Source organism: Cryptomeria japonica, chromosome 6, assembly GCF_030272615.1.
Source record: "Cryptomeria japonica chromosome 6, Sugi_1.0, whole genome shotgun sequence".
Taxonomy (NCBI): Eukaryota; Viridiplantae; Streptophyta; class Pinopsida; order Cupressales; family Cupressaceae; genus Cryptomeria; species Cryptomeria japonica.
The window spans coordinates 102,548,554-102,568,278 of NC_081410.1; the positions used below are offsets into that span (position 1 = coordinate 102,548,554).

Below are 19,725 nucleotides of genomic sequence, written 5' to 3' on the forward strand. Positions count from 1 at the left end.
TCACTCAGCCTTGAACCAAAAAATCGCTATTCTTGGATGATTCGCCCAAGTGATAGGTCACTGATCTAACTGAAGTAGTTCACTGCTGATACTTAGGAGAAATTTCCTGCTAATCAGAAGTAGATCGCTGAATGAATGAATGCTTGAGTTGTATATTTGATCGCCCAGATTACATTGCTTATATAGGTGACTATGTCCTTAATAACCCTTGGTCGGCCTTGTATATTTAGGAGCCAAGTTACATTTCAAATATGGGTCAAGGCCCATTCACAAGTTACATCAATTGTTGCTTATTACAAGTTTCATTTGGGGTAGGACTCAATATGAGTCTCACTTAATTACAAATTACATATACCAGTCAGCTATACAAGTTACACCCATCGCCCAAATAGGGCCGGACCCAAATAGGGTTTACACAATAAAGTGATATGTCAAAATGCTAAGGCTGACAGGCCACTCAGCATTTTATGTACTAGGGCGGCCATAGAAGGGATCCGACCTAGCTACAAATCAACAGCTCGTACTTGTAGCCTAATACATATTTCTAACTATGTGCTATGGCTTGTACAGAAAAAAACATTCTCACTTGCTTATATCCTTTTGTAGGATCTACTAAGATTTTAGTTGTAAATTTTAGATGCATAAATGATTTTAGCCTAAGGTATAGCATGTGTTGATAGATAAATGCTGTTTATGATGTGGACATTATTGTTTTTCTTTGGAAGCAAACTTTAAGAAACCAGAGTTTAAAGAATTTTTTGGTATAATTATGTAGAAGCATATCTTGATGGATTAATGTTTTATATGATATTGATCTTGACGTTTTTCTTTGGAAGCAAACTTTAAGAAATTACAGTGTTGCAGAAGATAAGTTTTTGTTTAAAAGAATTTTTTGTTATAAATAGTTTTATTTTGGATGTGCTTCTGTCTTAGCTTTTCTTACCTTAAATTTAGCATCTCAACATTCTGTTGAATGATACATTTTTATCAGTTAAATAGCTATGTAACTCGTATGTTGTTTTGTATAGATATTGCATGTTTTTGCAACCAAGAAGATTTTCACTTCTGAACAGATGAGTTCTATTCCTTCACGTGAAGGAGTTGAAAGGTTAGTTTATCCAATTTTTCATTTGTAAACAATGAAATGATATAAAGTTAAGCTTAATGTCCATGGATGACAAAATGTTACTTATGGAAGCATACTAGTATTCTTCGGCAGTTTGCAAACACTCCATATCATTCTTTATCTATTAGATAGGCTAAAGGTCCAATAAACACAGATATCACATCTCAAAAGAATACAATGAAGTAAATGACTATGGTTTTTACACATTTTTCACTTATGTGCTCGAAATTCAAAATTTCATCTCCTATTTGCTACCTGAATTGAAGTGACTCTTTGGGTCAAAAATTAAGTGAGAAAATAATAAATAGAAAATTAGTCCAGGTCAAAGCGATTTTCAAGGATTGATCCTTCTTTCTTTACTCTACTTCAAATTAGTCCAGGTCAAAGATATTTTCTCTTGATGTTGAAGAATTATGCAAAAGATCATTCTCTGGATCCCATACCTCGTCCTATAATTCATACTTTGTTCAGATTTTGGACAGAGCTAATGAGCCAATTGAGTTCATTAGCAATTCACGAGTTGGAAGTCGCCAAATATAAAGCATTAGCTTCTCTTAATAGTATTGCCTTGGGGAATTTCAATTTAATTACAAAATGGTTTGGAATGTTGGGTTACAAATTGGTGGGATACTAGTCAATCATTTTTTTTTCGATTATTCACAAGAAGAAAATGCAATAGGAAATTTTTAGAAAATAGAACTGTTCCTGTTAGAAATAACTGTGGAAGATTAGAAGAAAATGCAATAGGAAATTTTTAGAAAATAGAACTATTCCTGTTAGAAATAACTGTGGAAGATTAGTCGGAAATGCATTTTCAAGATCTTCGTTTAGAGATGCAAAAAAATGACTCACTTGGTCAAATACATGTCTAAATAATCTCACATTTATTAGCAAATCTAATTGGTTTTGTTCTTCTAAGTTTCTGTTTCATTCTAATTTCTAGGTAGAAGAAACTTGATATTTTAAATTCTTGGATCCTAGAAGTCCTCTCAGCCTCAGTGATACAATAAAAGCTTTTTCTATTCATTTGGCAACTGAACTATGTAGTGGATTTAATTCACCCCATGGTTGGGAACTAATGATCGGTTCATTTTTTGCAAATTATGGATTTGCCCATAACAAATGAATTGTTTCAACTTTTCCAGTCATTTTAGACATAATAATCAAATATTGGATCTTCTGTCGTTTGAATCATACATCTCCTCCTTCACTTGCAGTAATTTATCACTTGATGAATGGATAACGAATGGGTTTATCCCCCTTTTACCTCTTCCCCCCTTTTTTAACATTTTTTAGTGTGATACTTCTTATTTTAGCTTTAGATTTAATTATAATATAGAAGCAGAAAAGCAGGCAGGCAGCTATGATAGTTACCTACTACCATTTACTGTCAATAAATGAATTTTAACAAAAAATTATCCTTGCAAACCAGAACAATTATGATGCCTGGGTGAAAAAGTGGATATCTCAATCAATTTCTGTCTTAATATTGACAGACATAATGACTTAGACATCTGTTGTAAATCCATATCCCATTTTGCAAAGCAAGGCTATGAAAATCTTCAAGAAGTGACTGGGTGTATTGTATGTACCAATTGTCATTTGGCAAAAAAAACCTATGGACTTTGAATTTCCACAGTCCATGCTTCTTGATATCATTAAAGCAGTTGCTAAAATAGTAAAATACCCTATGATAAGTAAATAAAACGAGTTCTTGCTAATGGTAAGAAAGGAACTTTAAATTTAGGAGCCATTCTTATTTCACCTGAAAATTTTAAATATGGTGCTTATGAAAATATGAAATAATATGAGAATTTAAAGAATGGGACTGTTTGGTTGCGTTTCCGTTCTTGGTATTACTATTGTATCATATATATTATTTTACAAATGTGACTAGACACAGAGTTGGATTGGGAGCATTCTTGATCTGGTTGGTCTTTTCAAAAAACGGGGAACGGCATTATTTCATATGTTACAACTAAAGAAGAAATAATATATCTAACAAAACATAATTCTTAAGGTCGTTAACTAGGACACAACACTCTGAATCCAGATTCAAAGGATAATCTAAGTAGCTTTGTTATTTGCTTGTCTTCAAATCTCTGTCTAGAAATGACAATGTGTAACATAGTTTTTTCAGAATAAATTGACTATCATCTGTGTATCCAAGGTAATTTCTAGAAAGAGCACCTAACTGATTAGACTGAAAACATTGAACATTTGAGGCCTACCTCCTTGTCAAAAAGTTACAGTACTATAAGACGGCCAGCAGAAAAGAATAAACAAGACTAAGAAGTCGCTGTGACCCAGGATCCTTTGGTTGGAAGTGAAGCTGTCTTGCGCTCAGCATATTTGTCTCTATCAACAATATCTGTGCTTTGGCTGCCATTAGTGATGGGTCTTCATCCTAACCTCATCTTCATTAAACAGATTGACAATTATTCTGTTGAAGGCTATGAGAAGTCTGAATGACACGAGTTGAACATTTGCATCTATCATATATGCTTCTGAATAACTATTTCACTGAATTTGGTACATCTGTTTTGAACTTATCTAAATCAGCAACTGGATTCAGAAGCTGAGGGACAGAATCAATAGCTCTCTCTTTATCATTCCCTTTGCATTTAGAGTCTAGAGTTGAACCTGTTGCTCAATGCTCATTTCTTTGATGCTATCAAGTTCAGATTTAATGGCAGAAATTTCCTGAGTAACCTTTAGTACCTCTTATATTCGCTCTGGGTGGGGCATCTGAAGACAAGTAAGCAGTGAGAGACTTAGGATGAAACATAGAAGTTTTGAAATGCTCTTTGATAGCAATAGCGCCCTTCAGTGCAGATTCTAATTCATCTTGGATACAATACCTGACATTCAGTCACTCTGGCCCTTTTAGAGAGCCTGTAACCCATTACGGTTTGAATTGGGTGATGGTCAGGGAATTTTCAAAACAGAATGGTGAGTATGAGTATCAAGGGATCTTGGGCAGTGAATAGGAATGGGGAGAGTCTTAGAAACCACTGGGTTTGTATGATTAAACAAGATCCAAAGATTTCATATTCTTGTGAACCTTCTGATCCTTATCTGGGAGCAGAGTGATTTTAGGTCAACAAGCTTTGACGCTGGTCTTCAATCTTATGTTTTTGTCTTTATGTAGATGTACATTTGGCTGGTTGCTTAAGGGGTTTATTTGCAAGGGCCTGACCTTTCTGAGAGTTTTTTGTTTGCCATTGCAACAACAGGCAAAATCATAACACAAGGCAAAAGTCCAGTTGCATAATTATCTCAGAAAACTACTATATGCTACAGTCAAGTTCAAATTGTCTCTGTACATAACTCTAACTCACATATACAGAACACCTTTTGTTATAGTCCCATGTAATGGTCTTTGCGGCAATTATTCTGTATTTCTCTCTGTTTCTAGTATCGCCCATTTTCTTAAAGGCGATCCCCTTGTAACCTCTATAGTTTAATGTAAATATATGTTTTATGTTTTTCCAAAAACAAAAGATAATAAAATTTAAATAGATCAATCTCTATCACACACTGATGTTAAGGTCTCTTTTGTTATAATCCTATGTAATGATCTTTGTGGCAATTATTCTGTATTTTTCAGACAATTTAACTTATGTGTCGAGTGATCATGGTATAAAGTAGATAATAACATGAGGGAAGTATCATGAAAAAATATTATGAGAGTGGTTTCCTCAAAAGAGAGTCTAAGATAACATGCCACTTCTCTCAAGACTTTAGGTCTTTATACATGACATGGTACTACACATACAATTTCATCTTGTCATAATCCTTTGTCATAAAGTTGGAATGTCAAGTTTTTTTTTTTCATTTTTTACCTAGAGACTGTAGAATCTAGACACTTATGATAGGTACATAGCGTGATTGGTTTTTGGTGGGTTTTGCAGCTTTGAAGAGTCCATTTGGAAGCTCACACGTCACGAAAACCCAGAGGTAACATGTCTGTTCCACTAATAATTTATTCAACTGTTTTTCAACAAGCATTTGTTTTAATAGATATTGTAATTTCTATTTATTAACATGCTTTTTAGTAGATTACATAAAATTTCAGGTGTATTCTTTCAGTTCTTTTTGTGACCAGATGCATGATAACTTATTCAGAAGGCAAATTATGGGATTTGCATTTGTGGTCAGATCGTCACAAGGCTCAAGTTTGGCAGTACATGTGAACTGACTGTGTATGTGCTTTTGTATCACAGGTGCAAAAACTTGCTCGTCAAATTATAGAGACTTGGCGTATTTCACCCATTCGAAAATCGTTTGAGGTAAAGCAATCACCCCGTGGATCTTCACTTGTTAAAGCCAACAATCAAACCTGGAGAAAGGAAAATCTTCCTTCAAATTCGAAGGCGCCTTTTACAAACAAATCCAACCTGTCAGGAAAACATGAAGATTGTACAATTGCAGATTGTGGGCAACTCATGGAAGAGAAAGAAACTGCCAAAGTAACAGAAGAGAAAGAAAAGGGAATAATATTTGAGCCTGTCAATGAATGGAATTCAAATGAGCAGATCTACTCTAGAAATGGTGAAAATAAATGTAATCTGGGTGACTCAAGACAGTCCCTCGGATCTGAGAAACAGTGGTCAGATTCACCATCAAAAGATCAAATTTCTGGAGATTTTTCATGTGTACAGGAACAAAAGAGCTTTCCTCCTGTTAATGTTTCAGAGGAAAGACAGTGGCCCCAAGGTCCAAGGAGAAAATTCTGTAACAAAAATGACAGATGGCCTCCAAGGTATCCTTCATCTCATAGAAATACGTTTTGTCATGAAACAGGGTCTCATGAGAGTAGACCAAGCCTTGCAGGTGGCACACATACATTGGACAAGAAAAATGAACTGCAGAATGGAGTTCAAGTACAAGTCAGCACAGCAGCAATAGTAAATTCAAACCAAAATATAATCATGCAGCCAGGACCATCCCCTGTAGGAATTATTCCATTTGTACCGCAAGAAAGTGTTGTTGGAAATGGATTAACACAGATTTTTTCTCCGCATATGCCAGTGGCATATGGTATACCTTTAGAACTCTTTCAGAAGCTTCATGGCTTGCCTGTCTGCAAGTCAGTTGATACATCAGCAGCTCGAGGTATGCAACCAAGAGATTTTGGAGGAATAATGAGCACCACTCCTTGCCGTATCCCATGTGAGCATTTCTCAATGCAACAAACAACAAATATAGTGCGGCCATTTCATAGTTCTGGATGTTCGGTTTCTCTTCCTGGATTTCCTCCTGATCCACGTACATCAGCTGTACCAATAGGTGCTCCATTTGGTGTTCATTCTGGACTTAGGCCACTTCCATTCCACCATATATCTCAGGCACCAGACAATCAAATACATCGGCAGGGATTTTTATGTCATTCCAAGAAGAGTGAACCAGATGTTTTGGACCAAGATACACTTGAACCTGAGCCCCCTGTGCCAGGGCTTTCACCGCCACGTTTGTCAGAAAGTTCTAACTCTACTCGTGCTTTGCCTCCTTTTGGTTCAGTGAATGGAAGAAAGAAAACTTCTGATTTTTTCAAAGGGAGGACTAGTTTGTTGTATAACAAGGATAGACAAGCAATTCCAAGAAAAAGTGAAAAAGGTATCTCCAATCTGATGGTGCATGATTCTGCTAATACACATTTTTCAAGACATGGCAGTGAACTGGCAGCCAAAGCATGCTCTAGTCAAATGTCATTGCCAGTCGATGGTGATACGGTCAGTCATGTATCTCTGCAACGTGATTCATGTTCTAGTCCACCATGCGTGGACAAGATTCATCCCTCTTCAAACAAAATGTATTCTCCAAAAGCTGAACAATTTTCTCCAAGATCTTGCTGTATGGGTGGACCTAAGCAAAATGATTTTTCCATGAAATCTGATATTAAAATTGAAGAATGCAGAACTGTCAACAATGCACAGAGCCTCGTTTGTGATGGACAACTTAAAGAAGCTATAGAAGTTCCAAAGGAACAGGATGATGTTCTTAAGACTAATATGGACTCAAGTTTTAGTTCTTACGAAGGTGTGTCTACAAGCATGAATGCAGCTGAAATTCAATCTGAATCCTGTGCAAATGAGGTGCTTGGGCATACAAAATATAGCAGCTCTCAAGGTGGCGCTGAACATGAAAGCATAGATAAAGATTTTAACTCAGTCCGGAAAGAATGTGCATCTCCTTTGGATAGAAGTCATCCTGCAGTGCTGGAAAACTGGCATAAATAAAATCACTTCTTCTGCAGTTAATTGTTAAAACATGGTGCTATAAAATGGTGGGTATAACTATGGTTATAGGATTTGTTTGTTTATCTGAACTTCAAGATTTAGTTGCTTCTCTTTTCTAAGATTTAGATTATTTTTTTTTCTCAAGGGTAAAGTGGGTGAGTGGGAGAAGAAAGAGGAGGTTATAGCTGGGCAGTGCTGGAAAGGGAGGGAAATTGTAATATTAGATGAGCTGCAGTATATTGTGATTTTTCAAGTGACATTCATGGAGAATTTTTTTTTAAAGAATAATTGAAAGTGATTTTGTAACATCTGAATCATTTCAATGAAGCATTTATATGCATGTCCAGGCATGTCTTCGATGCACCTCATACAGGATGTATATCTGAAGATAGCCTGTTAATGTTGACACAAATGTTTAAATATCTCCAATCGTGCGTGCACTATTTGTAATTTCTGCCAAATTGTTTATGGTTAGGGTTAAAGAACATTGGTATAAATACATACACCTTTATCTGCAGTGGGTTGTTGGCAGTCATTTGGAGCTTGAGTAGGGTTTCCTTGTGTCAGTAGTTAAGTTATCAAGATTATTACATGCATCTCAGAGTTTCAATTTTGGATATTTTTGTATTTTGCGTCTGTGAACCTATACTAATCTGTAGATGTTATGGAAGCCTACGATGGTAACTAGGACCTATAAGTCATTGCATGTGGTATAGTTTCTTTTTTGTTTTTGGAGAAAGAATCAAATATATTAAATAAAAAATGTAAGGTTCACAAATATTGTTAAAAACTCAATCTAGGGTGCAGCCTTAACATATTAAAGAGCACCTTACAGAAAAAATGACTGCAAAGATAAATATTTAAAACTATACCAGTTATCAGTGAAACTAAAAACTATATTAAATATTCATAGAGCAGTTTGACTCAAGTATTGCATGAGATTTATTTCAAAAGGGTCACCCAACATTCCAAAATGTGTAAACCATATAGTCTTCAGCAAAGGAACACAACATCATTCCTTTGAGCCAGGAACTTCGTTGGTGGTCTTTTTGGCCACCTTCCACTTGTGGTGTCCCTGTCTTGGGATATGCCTTATAGAAATTCTCTGACCCTAGCTCCAACTATGTACTATTCTTGAACAACTCGACGTTTACTGGTGGGTAGTAGGGGTATTGGTTGCCATCTCCTCATTTACTGTATTTTCCAGCAGATCAATGCAACTGGTTTGCTGTTGAAAAACAATTCTTAGAAAGATGATGCCCTTTTCTAAGGAGGTCATTAACTTGTTGAGATTATGGTTGGGTTTCCATATGCTCTGAGGGTCTCATTCAGGAACCTTATGCTGCTATCAATGGTATATGATGTACAACCTATGCCTCTCGGATGAGGGTTTGGGGGTTTACTGGTCATGAAATAAGTGAGATTGCTGACATTTTGCTGCAAGACTGGGCCTAGGGCATGGTGGGGGGTTTTTGAGTGCCGATTGAAGGGTTGAGGTTTGTTTGGACTAGGTAGGCTAGATCCTTCAGGGATTTCATTTTGATGTGGTTACTTAGGATAAAGCTTGGTGGAGGCATTGAGTTAGGTTTGGTTGAAGGTGGTTAAAAAGGAGACAATGGGAGTTGAGGCGGGTTGGCAGGTGGGGCAAGTGGTTGATTTGCTGAAGCTGGAAATGGGGTCAACTAATCATCTTCTATGAGGATGGTGGGTTTTCCTTATTCTTTTTTAGACATTATTTAGTAGCTCATCGACCTTTTCATCTTGCTTTTGCTTGTGTATGGCCCACTTGAGCATTGTCTTAGGTTTGGCTTTCCTAGAGTACATATTTTCTGTGGATGTGGGGTACTAGGTAGGGAGTTTGCATTTCTATTTTCTTTCTCCTAAGACTTGAGGATTAAATGAAATCTTTTTCTGATTTTGTGAAATTTTATCCTCTGCTGTGCATTTTCTCCTTACAAGGATTAAGTTGAACTAGAGTAAAATGCTTAAATAAGCACTTCTGACTTGTTTGCTGATTGACTATGAAGTTAGGCTGATAGGTGGATGTGTCATCACGATGGGATGTTATTGCAGCTGTCAGAAGTAGGTGAATGGTGGGATTTAGATGAACAGAGTGGTACAAATTTGAGTGAAAAGAGTACTATGAGTTTGAGTTTACAAGAGGAGTGTTTGTTTGCTGACTTAATTTTAACATAGCTTTTGGATCAGGTTTGGTACTGTACTTGTCTTGTCTTGAGTGTGGAGCCATTGTTCTAAAAATTGGCAATCAATTCCATGGTTTGAGACATGTCAATTCTAGTATTGACCTGCACCTATTCATCCTGCCAATTGCATCTGGTAGTTTGATGTCCTCTTTCAGCACCGATGGGTGCATCCATATGTATGAGAGGAAGCAAAGTGTGAAGGGAGTTTTAGGGTGGTTGTATTTTGAGATACACATCTTGGGGGAAGGGGAACTGTGTGCCCTTCAATGGAAAGGGGATGTGCAATACATTGCATACTTGGGGTAGTAAATCTAGTGGGATGTAGGGACATGAGGGGTTAAGGGGGAAGCTAGAATAATAAAATCCCGGGAAAAGGATAAAGCAGCTGGATGGAGCAAGAAGAAGGAAAGGAGTAGGGTTGGCAAGGGTAGCAGGGAGTTTGGGATGTGCTATAATTTTTTAATTTATTTTATTTTTTCTTATTACCTTTTTTTAACTTCAAAATTCTTCTATCAATCTTTGTTTGGAACAACTCAGAGTGTTGTCTGTTGAGATTGTTGTCCTTGTTTGTTGGCTTTATGGTACCTTTGCTCCTATTGCACTTGGTGTTGCATCTTGGCTAGTAGTAGGGTTTCTCTCAAACAAAAGATATTAGGAGTGTGGGTCCTTTGTTGAAGGCTTAGTTTTGATATTTGGTCGGTGATTTTGTATAGTGCCTTTTCTTTGCTTTGGAATTCAATGATAGAGCTAGATCTTATCAAGTCTGCTATATTTCATAGAAGAACATATAACTTCCATTTAGTTTTATTAGCTTTAAATGGAGGTTCATCCTTGTGACTAATTTTTTGTTGAAGCACCTTTGGGATTATTATTGCCAAGTCTCCTTTATTAACTGAGGAGGGCTTTGTACAAGTTTAGTTGTGAATTATGCTTCCAATTGCAGCTTAATTCGGGTTATGTTATGTTGGCCCATCAAAATTTAATTTGTATTGGCCATCTCAAGGTGGGTTTCATCTGTCGTTTTCTCATAAAATTTGAAATTGGTTGGGTGTAATCGAAGGGAACATTCTATTTATTAGCAACCTAGAGGTGCATTATGTTCAGTAAATTGAATCTACTTTCTCCTGTGACTAAGCTAGAGCTGTACACATGATGATGCTCTATATAATTCTGATGATTGCTTGCTGGTTCTAGGAGTTCCCTATGAAAAACATTTGCCTTTGTTTCTTTACAAATGTTTCAAATGAGAAAGCTTGGAGTGATATTATGCATTTTTTAAGTCATGGGCATGCCCAAGTTAATTTTGGACCAGTTCCTTGTGATAGTTTTCTAATCTATATTGATTTGAGTGACTTGGAAAGCGTTTACCATACTTTTCCCTTTTGCATTCCTACAACTGGGACAAATAGTTGGACCTTGTATTCCTTTTTCTTTTAGACTTTTTGCCGTCAGAACTTTGTCATGTAGTTGGAGCTAGAGAAATTTTCACAAATTTTGAGCCACGTGTGGTGGCTTACCCTATAATCAAGCTTTCATTTTTTGTCTTCTTGAAATGCCTAGTCAAGCAGGTAGTAGACATTAGCCATTGTATATTCCTTGAGTTAGTAGTCGGGTCTGGATTATAGTGTCTTTGAGCCTTTTTTGGGGGGGGGCAAAAGTGGCGAACCACTAATACATATTAATATAATATAATTGTACAAAATCTGGTTTGAAGAGCATACCGGCAGGAAAGAACCAGAAAGAAAACCTCCGGTTATAGCTCGAATTATATCAAGTCTTCCAAACCCTATTCAAACTGCCTATAATTGCTATTTCTAACCTAACTACTAATTTTTACATTTCCTTTATACAGTGCCAAAATTTGCTTGTTTTAGGATGGCCATAAATTATCCCAAACAATATTCTTGAATAATTACATAACAAAATGGCCAACTCCTAATAGCTGAAGTCGAATATAGTCTTAAAAAGATAATTTTTCATCCTTTACCAAAGTATCAGCAAAATTGTGAATTGACTATCTATGCTCTTCTCCTCCATTGCCTGCAATTCGACCTCATTCTCTCCATGCTGTTCTTGAGGCGCACCAATTTCTTGTGCAGGCGGCAGGCAAGAAGTACTCGCTGCATCATCAGCTTCATCTGTAGCACGCATTCTTGGCAGAGCGTTGAGGTCTGGGAAGGAAGGTTGTGCATTGCCCTGGCCATAAGCATCTTGATTAACAGGGGTTTGCTGGGGAGGTGCCCTAGTATCTACATGCTCATGCCCCAGCAAAACTAGTAAGGCATTTACCTTCTTTTGAATTTTTTCTGCCAAATCTTGGCCCAGTACTCTGCTATGCATTTATAGGATGGCATTTCCAGAGAATGTTTGATATTGTCATATACTGAAACATATACACAACCATTAAGAAGAAAATGACGAGGAAATATGCCCCCAATGTATGCTTGGCCTTTCCAGAGATCATAGCTTTGAACCGCAAGAATTAACTTGTTATCAGGGAGAAATACATCCTTGACTACTTTGCTTGCAATCAATTCAGCGAAGACAAGGATTGCAGCAAATCTAGGGCATTAGAAAGAAATATGGATACCAACTGAGAAGGGAAGATAACGCGTCTTGCCTGTGGAAAAAGGATTTCCTCACCAATTATCCTTTCTATGCTCTTCCTGTACTGAAAGCAATGGGTGTTGAAGACTTGTGCTAGTTGTTCATCTGAAATGTGCTCTGAAAATGGCCGCTTCCATTCTGCAACTGAGATACCAACCCTGTAATTGCACGGCATGTACTCCATGTGCGCCACTCGACAGCCTAAGCACGGACGAGCACCCTGAATTTCCCCTTCTTCTGAAGTAGATTGGCTCTGCTGCATTTGGAGAGAAGAAGCTGCAAGCGCTGAAGAACTCTTAGCCTGAATGAGACGAATAAAGGTCAGCAGTCATTTAAAATAGAGGAATCAGTAATAAGTACGCCCTTGGCATGCCATCCACCTGTTTTTTGAAACATGAAGCAGTGATTAGCTGCAAGAAAATTGAAATTAATGCAAAACTTGTACGTTATTCATATTTCCCATGCTCAATGAGCCCAAAACCCTGGCTTCGCATGAGTGACAAAAGATGTCATATGAAATGCTCCCAAATTTTGGTCGCCGTTTGAAGCAATATAGTCATTTACACATGCAGCCGTAGGATACAACAAATGATATAGATCTGCATCAGCCTCGCCTGAAGTAACTCTAATTACATTATAATCCATGTAATGTACTGCCATCGATTGGCTTTAATGATTACTTCCCCTCTATATCAGATTGGTTTCCTTTCTTGCTATTTCACATAATACTGGGAACCTTTCCACGTCAGCACCTCCTTCCAGCGAGTCGACAATTATTTGGTCACAACCCATGTTTGCTAAGGTATCCGCTAACTTATTTCCTTCTCTGTATGTGTGGGATAAATGAAATTCATCAAAAGAATCTAGAAGGTCCCAGACTTGCGTTAGCACATATCTTACTTGCCAATTAAATGCTTTTCTATTTTTACAGGCATTTATAATAACTAAAGAATCCCCTTCAACATGAACCTTTGAGAAACCCATTTTCTTGACCAGTAATAAACCACATAAGAGAGCTTGAGCTTTTGCCATATTATTTGTTCCTGGAGATAGAGCTATAGATTTAAATGCTTTCAAAATGCCCAAATGATCCCGAACACACACCCGCTCCTGATGCTCCTGGGTTGCCTCTTGAAGATCCATCAAAATTACGCTTCATAAATTGTTGGTGTGGAGGTTGCCAATTGATCCGAGATCTATCAATTTTTGTACTTATCTCTTGGTGTAGGTTTGCAACAAAGCAGTACAGTTTGGATATTAAGGAGTTGAGAAATTCTATTTTCCACTGAAATATGACACTTATGGATTATCCACAAAGTTTGCCAATTTCTTGTATCCTTGAGTCTATAGAGCCATTTATGTTTGTGGAGGTAATATAGTTTTGAATGGTCGTCCAGTGTTCCAATTGTCATTCAATGAATCAACATACTTGCCATTCCCTGCATTCCAGATGCTTTTTTTTTTCTTGTTCTTTCTCCCCCTTTTTTGAGGTGTTTTGTAACCAGTGAGAGAGGGAGCTTCTAGTTTATATTGGGTCCATTGCTCATATCATTTTGAGTTTACAGCTTGAGTTTGCCATTGATTTAAGGTTAGATTCTTCAGTTATTTTTCCTATGATTAAGGGACACAAGGAGCATCAAGTATAAAAAGTGTTGGGAAGAAAAAGTACTTCAGAAAATTAAAAACAGAAGTTAAACTTTATCTCAGGCTTGTGATGCTGTCACAGAAGCTGGTGGGGTTTGGAGACAGAAACCTTCAAGCATATCAACCTGATTTATTGGGGATAGAAACCCTCAGTACGTAGTTCATGGTCTTGGTTTCTTGGGGACGGAAATCCTTTAGGTCCTTAGGAGGAGTTTATGACGTAGAGTGACAGCAGGATCATACAGATGACATTAATCATCAAGATGTTCAGATTTGCAGGCTGCAGTGCCCAGAATCATTTAGATGTTTGGATTTGCTGAAGTGTGTCCAAGATTATTTAGGTGTCAGATTTGCACATGGGTGCAACCATTAAGTTGCATCAGTCTATTGTAGTTCAATGCTTTTTGTCTTTTTGAATTAAATTTAGAAAAAATAAAAAAATATTTGTTGCTGGACTATTTTTGGGTTTGTTTGGTCTCATATGAATATGGTACAGGTCTTTACATCTTGATTCAGTAATTTCTTTCCATGCCCCTGGAGCATATTTGAATTGATTATACACTCCTCTCCTTACAAGTCTGCAGAAAATTCCTTCAATTTCTTAAGCTAGCTTGCTGAAAGCAAGATAAGAGGAGGACAAATCATTTATTACCTGCATCATTCCAGCTTCTTGTTAGTCATCTACAAGCCCACTTGGTGAATTGTGTCCTTATTTGGAGAGCATTTCATCCCATATAGGTCTGTTTTAAAGCTAGTGTAGTGGGAACCCTAGGTGTTTTATTGAGAAGATTCCTAATTGAAATCCAAAGACATTCTCAATCTTTTGTTATTCAATTTGTAATATTAATCAGGATGAAGTTGGACTTATTAAAGTAATATTGTAATATTTAGCTTATAATGGCCATTTAAGTCATTTAGTTAGTTTTTAGGAACTTTCTATTATGTAAGTTAGTTAGTATTTAGAATCTTTCTATTCTGTCTTTAGTTCTTGCTCGTTTTCGTTATGGAAAGTTCTTCCGTGATTTCTTATATAAGAAGTATTCCTCTCCATTGTTAATAGAACAATCAATTATCATTTCACGGTATCAGAGCATATGTTTTTTTTTGGCGATTTTTTTAATAAAAAAAGTTTGCGGTCCATTTACCTTGAAATTTTGAGCAAATTTCCAGAATTTTTTTGATTAGTTCTTTTAAAACAAAAATCGTGGGTTTTTACCAGCAAAGTTTTTGATCGATTTTTTCCACAAAATTGTGGATGGCTAGGGTTTGTAGGGAGCCTAGGGATTGATTGTTGTATTTTTGGCCTAGGGTTTTTGCAATTCTCACATCTAGGGTTTGACAATTTTTCCACAAAATTGTGGTGCTGTTTTGCAGCAACTTTTTGACGACTTTTGGACAAAATCGTGGCAGTTTTTTTTGCAAATTTTTTAATTTTTAATCAGACCTGGGTTTGCTTATTGTTTTTGCGCAATTTTTTCATCAAAATCGTGGGTATCATTATTTTGCAATGTTTTGGGATCATGCCTAGGTTTCTAGGATGAACAACATTTTTGTAAAAAGTACTGAGTTTTTGCATGTTTTTTAACAAAATCATGGGTGTTGTTTTTCTCCAAAGTAGTGGAGGGCTTTTGCCCTGGTTTTTTTGATGATTTTTGGCAAAATCATGGATTTTAGAACTATGAAGGTTTAGAGCGATTTTCCAAAATATCGTGGTATTCAAAATTTTTGCACGGTTGTTTTAAAACAATACATGGGTTTCATTTTTTATTTCTGATTTTTTATCAACAAAGATCAAAGGTATTTTAGAAGCTATTTTTTATCTCATTTTCCGTGTCTCTGAATAGCGGGAGGGTGTCAATATTGTGGTAAACTTGGTCATATGAAGTTTTGTAGAAAGTTGTTGGCCAATTAAAAATCCAACTAGGGAGGGTCTCAACAATAGGCTCATGTCACAGAGTATTCAGAGGAGGAGTCAGCCTTCCATGCATTCATGGCTAAAAGGCCAACAGATTATGACAAGTCTTCTGCATTGTAGTTAGTAGAATGACCATTAAGGGAGGGTATTAAAGTAATATTATAATATTTAGCTTATAATGATCATTTAAGTGGTTTAGTTAGTTTTTACTTTTTAGTAACTTTCAATTCTATAAGTCAGTATCTAAAATTTTTCTATTTTGTCTTTAGTTCTTGATCATTTCCATTATGGACAGATATTTTGTAATTGCTTATGTAAGGAGTATTACTCTCCTTTGTTAATAGAACAATCAATTATCATTTCAGGACTTATTTTTATTGATCAATTGCCTTGTATTGGTGGAGGTTTCATGTTGCTGGAATTAATTTAGTTTCTCCCCAGCCTGCTTTTGTTTTTCTATTAAACTAGTGAGTTCCCCCATGATTATGAAGAGATAAATGTACAATATATCCACCACTTTTGGTAGCTTTTGTATCCAGCTAAATGAAGATATAAAATCAGAAGGCGGCAGATATGGTAGCTTTTATATCCACCGCTTCAGATATGGTAGCTTTTGCATCCACTGCAAATATTGTGAAGAGAAAATATGAACAGTAGTAATATCTTATCAAGTATTTTTATAATATTATATTATTAACTGTATCACTGAGTTTATTTCTGCATATGTGTTTAGTGTTATTACTGCATTTATTTGTACGGTATACACAGTATACTGAGTTATATACTGCTAACTTCTTTACTGTATGAACAGTGAACTATATAGTATGTTGTAGAGTTTGTTGCACTGAATACTAATTATGTTTATTGACTGTAAGTATTCTGGGTCTTCAATATAATATATATTCTACATGTTGAGTCTTCACTATATGATATATACAAAGTAATTAATGATTAGTTTACTTAATATTTGCTGCTATATACCCAGAAATCTGTTAAAGCTGATTACTGTGTCTTCTTAAATCTGCAGCAATTCTTCATACTCTTCCTTCTAATAAATTTCTCATATATAAAACTTTCTTTTAATCTGGTATAGTGACTGATTATCTTCAGGGAACATATACATGGTTACTAATTTCCATTCTTATACTCATTATATTTACCTTACACGCGTCTGCTGATATATAATACGCCTTTGTATGCTGCTTACATTCACATACACCTTTCACTTATTACCCCTTATACTTCAGTATATTTCTTCACTAAGAGAGGTAAGACATTATTAGTCCATAATGTCTCTATTATATGTCATTGCTGCATATGATCACTGCATACCCACATCTTGTATATTAAGTTCATCTTTAATTCTGATCATTAATCTGATCATGGAGATGCCTTTAATTCTGATCCTTCAATGGTTTCATGTGGATGTCTTCTTCATATAAATCACAGCTATCCAATTCATATAAATCATCACCTTTGACTTGACTAATTTGTCTTCTTGCATCTTTGACATCAATGACAATATTTCCATCAATTTTGTATCAAGATGGTGAACCTTAATATGTCTTCACCCCTAACTCAAGAGAAAATTGTACCATTGACCAAGACTCCACTATAAGGCTCTGTATGATCATCTTTTGGATTGTCTAATCTAATGTCTCAATGTGAACCATGTTAATAATTTGAGCAAATTTTGGCACTTCCCTTGCAATTTATATTTTCAAAGACAACTTGTTGCCATGCATCATTTGAAAAAGAGTCCTAAACTCCAACATTTCTTGGATTTATTCTGGTGTAAACCAAAACTTTTTTTTTTTGCTTTTCAAAACCAGAGCAGGGTTTTGAGGGCCCAAACTAAAGCCTTTGAAGCCCTAAGGGGACCTTAATGGTGGATTCAATTTTTTTACCTTCCTCTCCCATCCTCTTCCTCTTCCTCTCACAACGTGTTGTTGGTGATTAATGAGGGTGGGCATGCGTTTTCATAGTTTTTTAGGGTATGGGCTAGGTGGACCCCCTTTTAGAGTAGGTTTAGGGTTTCTATATTTTAAGAAAATAGGAGTTTTTTTTAAAGGTGCCCTCCCTCGGATAGTAGATGGAATTTGCATATCCCCCAACTTTCTGAAAGACTACATGGTGTCTCTAAGACGAGCATTCCCCTACAAGGCTGTCTTGAGGATGGCCCCCTTTGGAGATGGTACTTGTGGGAATGGTGGGATGCTATTTCATCCTCAACTCTTGGAAATTAAGATTCCAAATCAGAATAAGGTACATGAGTGGCATCTTGGTACGGCAATTTTTTTTGAGAGGTTGGGTATGTCTATACAAAACATAGAAAATCATAAATATATACATATTTGCAGCTTAGAAACATGAATTGAGTTCAAAACATCAAAGTACAACATATCATGCATATGCTAAACAAAACTACCATAAATATTACAAATTTGAAATACAATTTACTAATTTTATATTGATTTGTCAAACTTGATTGTCATGATAGATATTCATTGTTCAATATTAAAATAATTTAATAACACAATTGGTGATCAATGTTATGTAGCTCTTCATCAAAACCAACATCATCATTGTTCACATTGGATGTAGGTTGTTTAGAAGAATCACAAGCAGCTCTACCACCACTGGCAGTAAAAGTATCTTGGCTTTTTGACGCAAAAAGAGATAACCTATTCCTACCCACAATCCCAAATTTGGTAGACAATGGCTGCCTACAGTTACATCCACAATTCTCAGTAAAGCAAGAATCTAGTAGTCCGACTTCACAACTGACCAAGGATTGTTGTATAAGATTCTTTCAACCTATGCAATGAGCCACCCAAAAGCCAAAGCTACACCACCTGTGAAATGTAGAACTAGAGCATACATACTGCAAAAGTGGCTGCAGAATTAAAGGAAATTCATGGTGCTGCTTATTCATGGTGTTGTTACTTGTCAAACAAAATGCAGCACCTTGTTTTTTTTCCTTTGTTTCTTGTCAAACAAAGCACAAGTGAAAATGACTGTTGGTTTAGGGTTTAGGGTGTGATTTTGATTTTGAAAAGTCAAACAAAGTGCATTGAAATTGTCACCCACCACTGGAATCGCCCCTGAATTGCCTTGACATAGCTGCAATTGCTTGAGTATACTCATGAACGATTCTAAATAATTCCATATTAAAAAAAACATGCCCAGGATGAATCGAACCCAATTATGATTCTGAAATGAATGGTAGCCAGGTACACCAAGGGTTTTGGCTGGTATGTTAACATAGCTAGAATCATCACATCGACCTCAAGGATGCTTCCTTGTGGAACACTTGTTTCCTAGATTAAAATTTGTTATACTATGAGGGTGCCATTTTTTTTTCTGTTGCATTTGAGATTTTGTTGTTACTGCTTCTCCTGCAAAGGTTTATTGGTAATTTTAAATTTTTGTCTTCACCTTTTATGGGGCAGAAACTGAAACGTTTACCTTGTGTGCCATTGAGTGTGATTGAGAGGCTGGATGTCCTAATGTGGCTCAGAACCCAGACAATCAACATTTTGTAGAAACAAAAAACTGTCATAGTTTGTGTTAAAAGATTTTAGTTACAGTGATCAAAAAGTCTTTGACATGTCCATTTTAATCAGCACTTCCAGCCTAGTTTGATTTCTAAGTGAGTGGAGGATCTCATGTGTTGGTATCATGTAAACTAAGATTTGCCTTCCTAGGATGAATTTTGATTGAGTGGACGAAGCAATTGTGTACAACAGTCCCATCAATCTTTTTCCTATCGTCTCAGATGACTTTGTAAAGCATGTTGCAAAGATTTATGGGTCAATATTGATCGATGGAATCTGCCATAGCTTGGTTTGGTATTAGAACCACATTGTTTCAATTTGTCTGTTTGAGCATTTTGTTGTTTTTGCCAGAATCCTCTACAACCCATGGAAGGTTAGATTTTTTGAGTTTCCAGAATTGCTGAAGAAGGCGGCCAGAAGGCCATTATGT

The 19,725-nt window shown here is 36.3% G+C and overlaps 1 protein-coding gene across 6 annotated transcripts in view; it reads left to right on the plus strand.

Moving 5' to 3' along the window:
- LOC131050126 (histone-lysine N-methyltransferase ASHH2) overlaps positions 1-19,725 on the plus strand; it is a 123,152-nt gene that overhangs the window by 95,730 nt on the left and 7,697 nt on the right. For 2 of the 6 annotated variants that reach the window (XR_009106851.2, XR_009106852.2), the window contains exons 15-18: positions 1,029-1,108; positions 5,041-5,086; positions 5,353-7,415; positions 11,672-11,848. Coding sequence is in view for 4 of the 6 variants with exons in the window: in XM_057984287.2 (XP_057840270.1) it covers positions 1,029-1,108; positions 5,041-5,086; positions 5,353-7,368 (2,142 nt within the window). In the remaining 2 variants the exon portion in view is untranslated. Of the gene's footprint in view, positions 1-1,028; positions 1,109-5,040; positions 5,087-5,352; positions 7,798-11,671; positions 11,849-19,725 lie in introns of those variants that run through there. The other 4 variants (XM_057984286.2, XM_057984285.2, XM_057984287.2 and 1 more) reach the window with 3 other exon arrangements.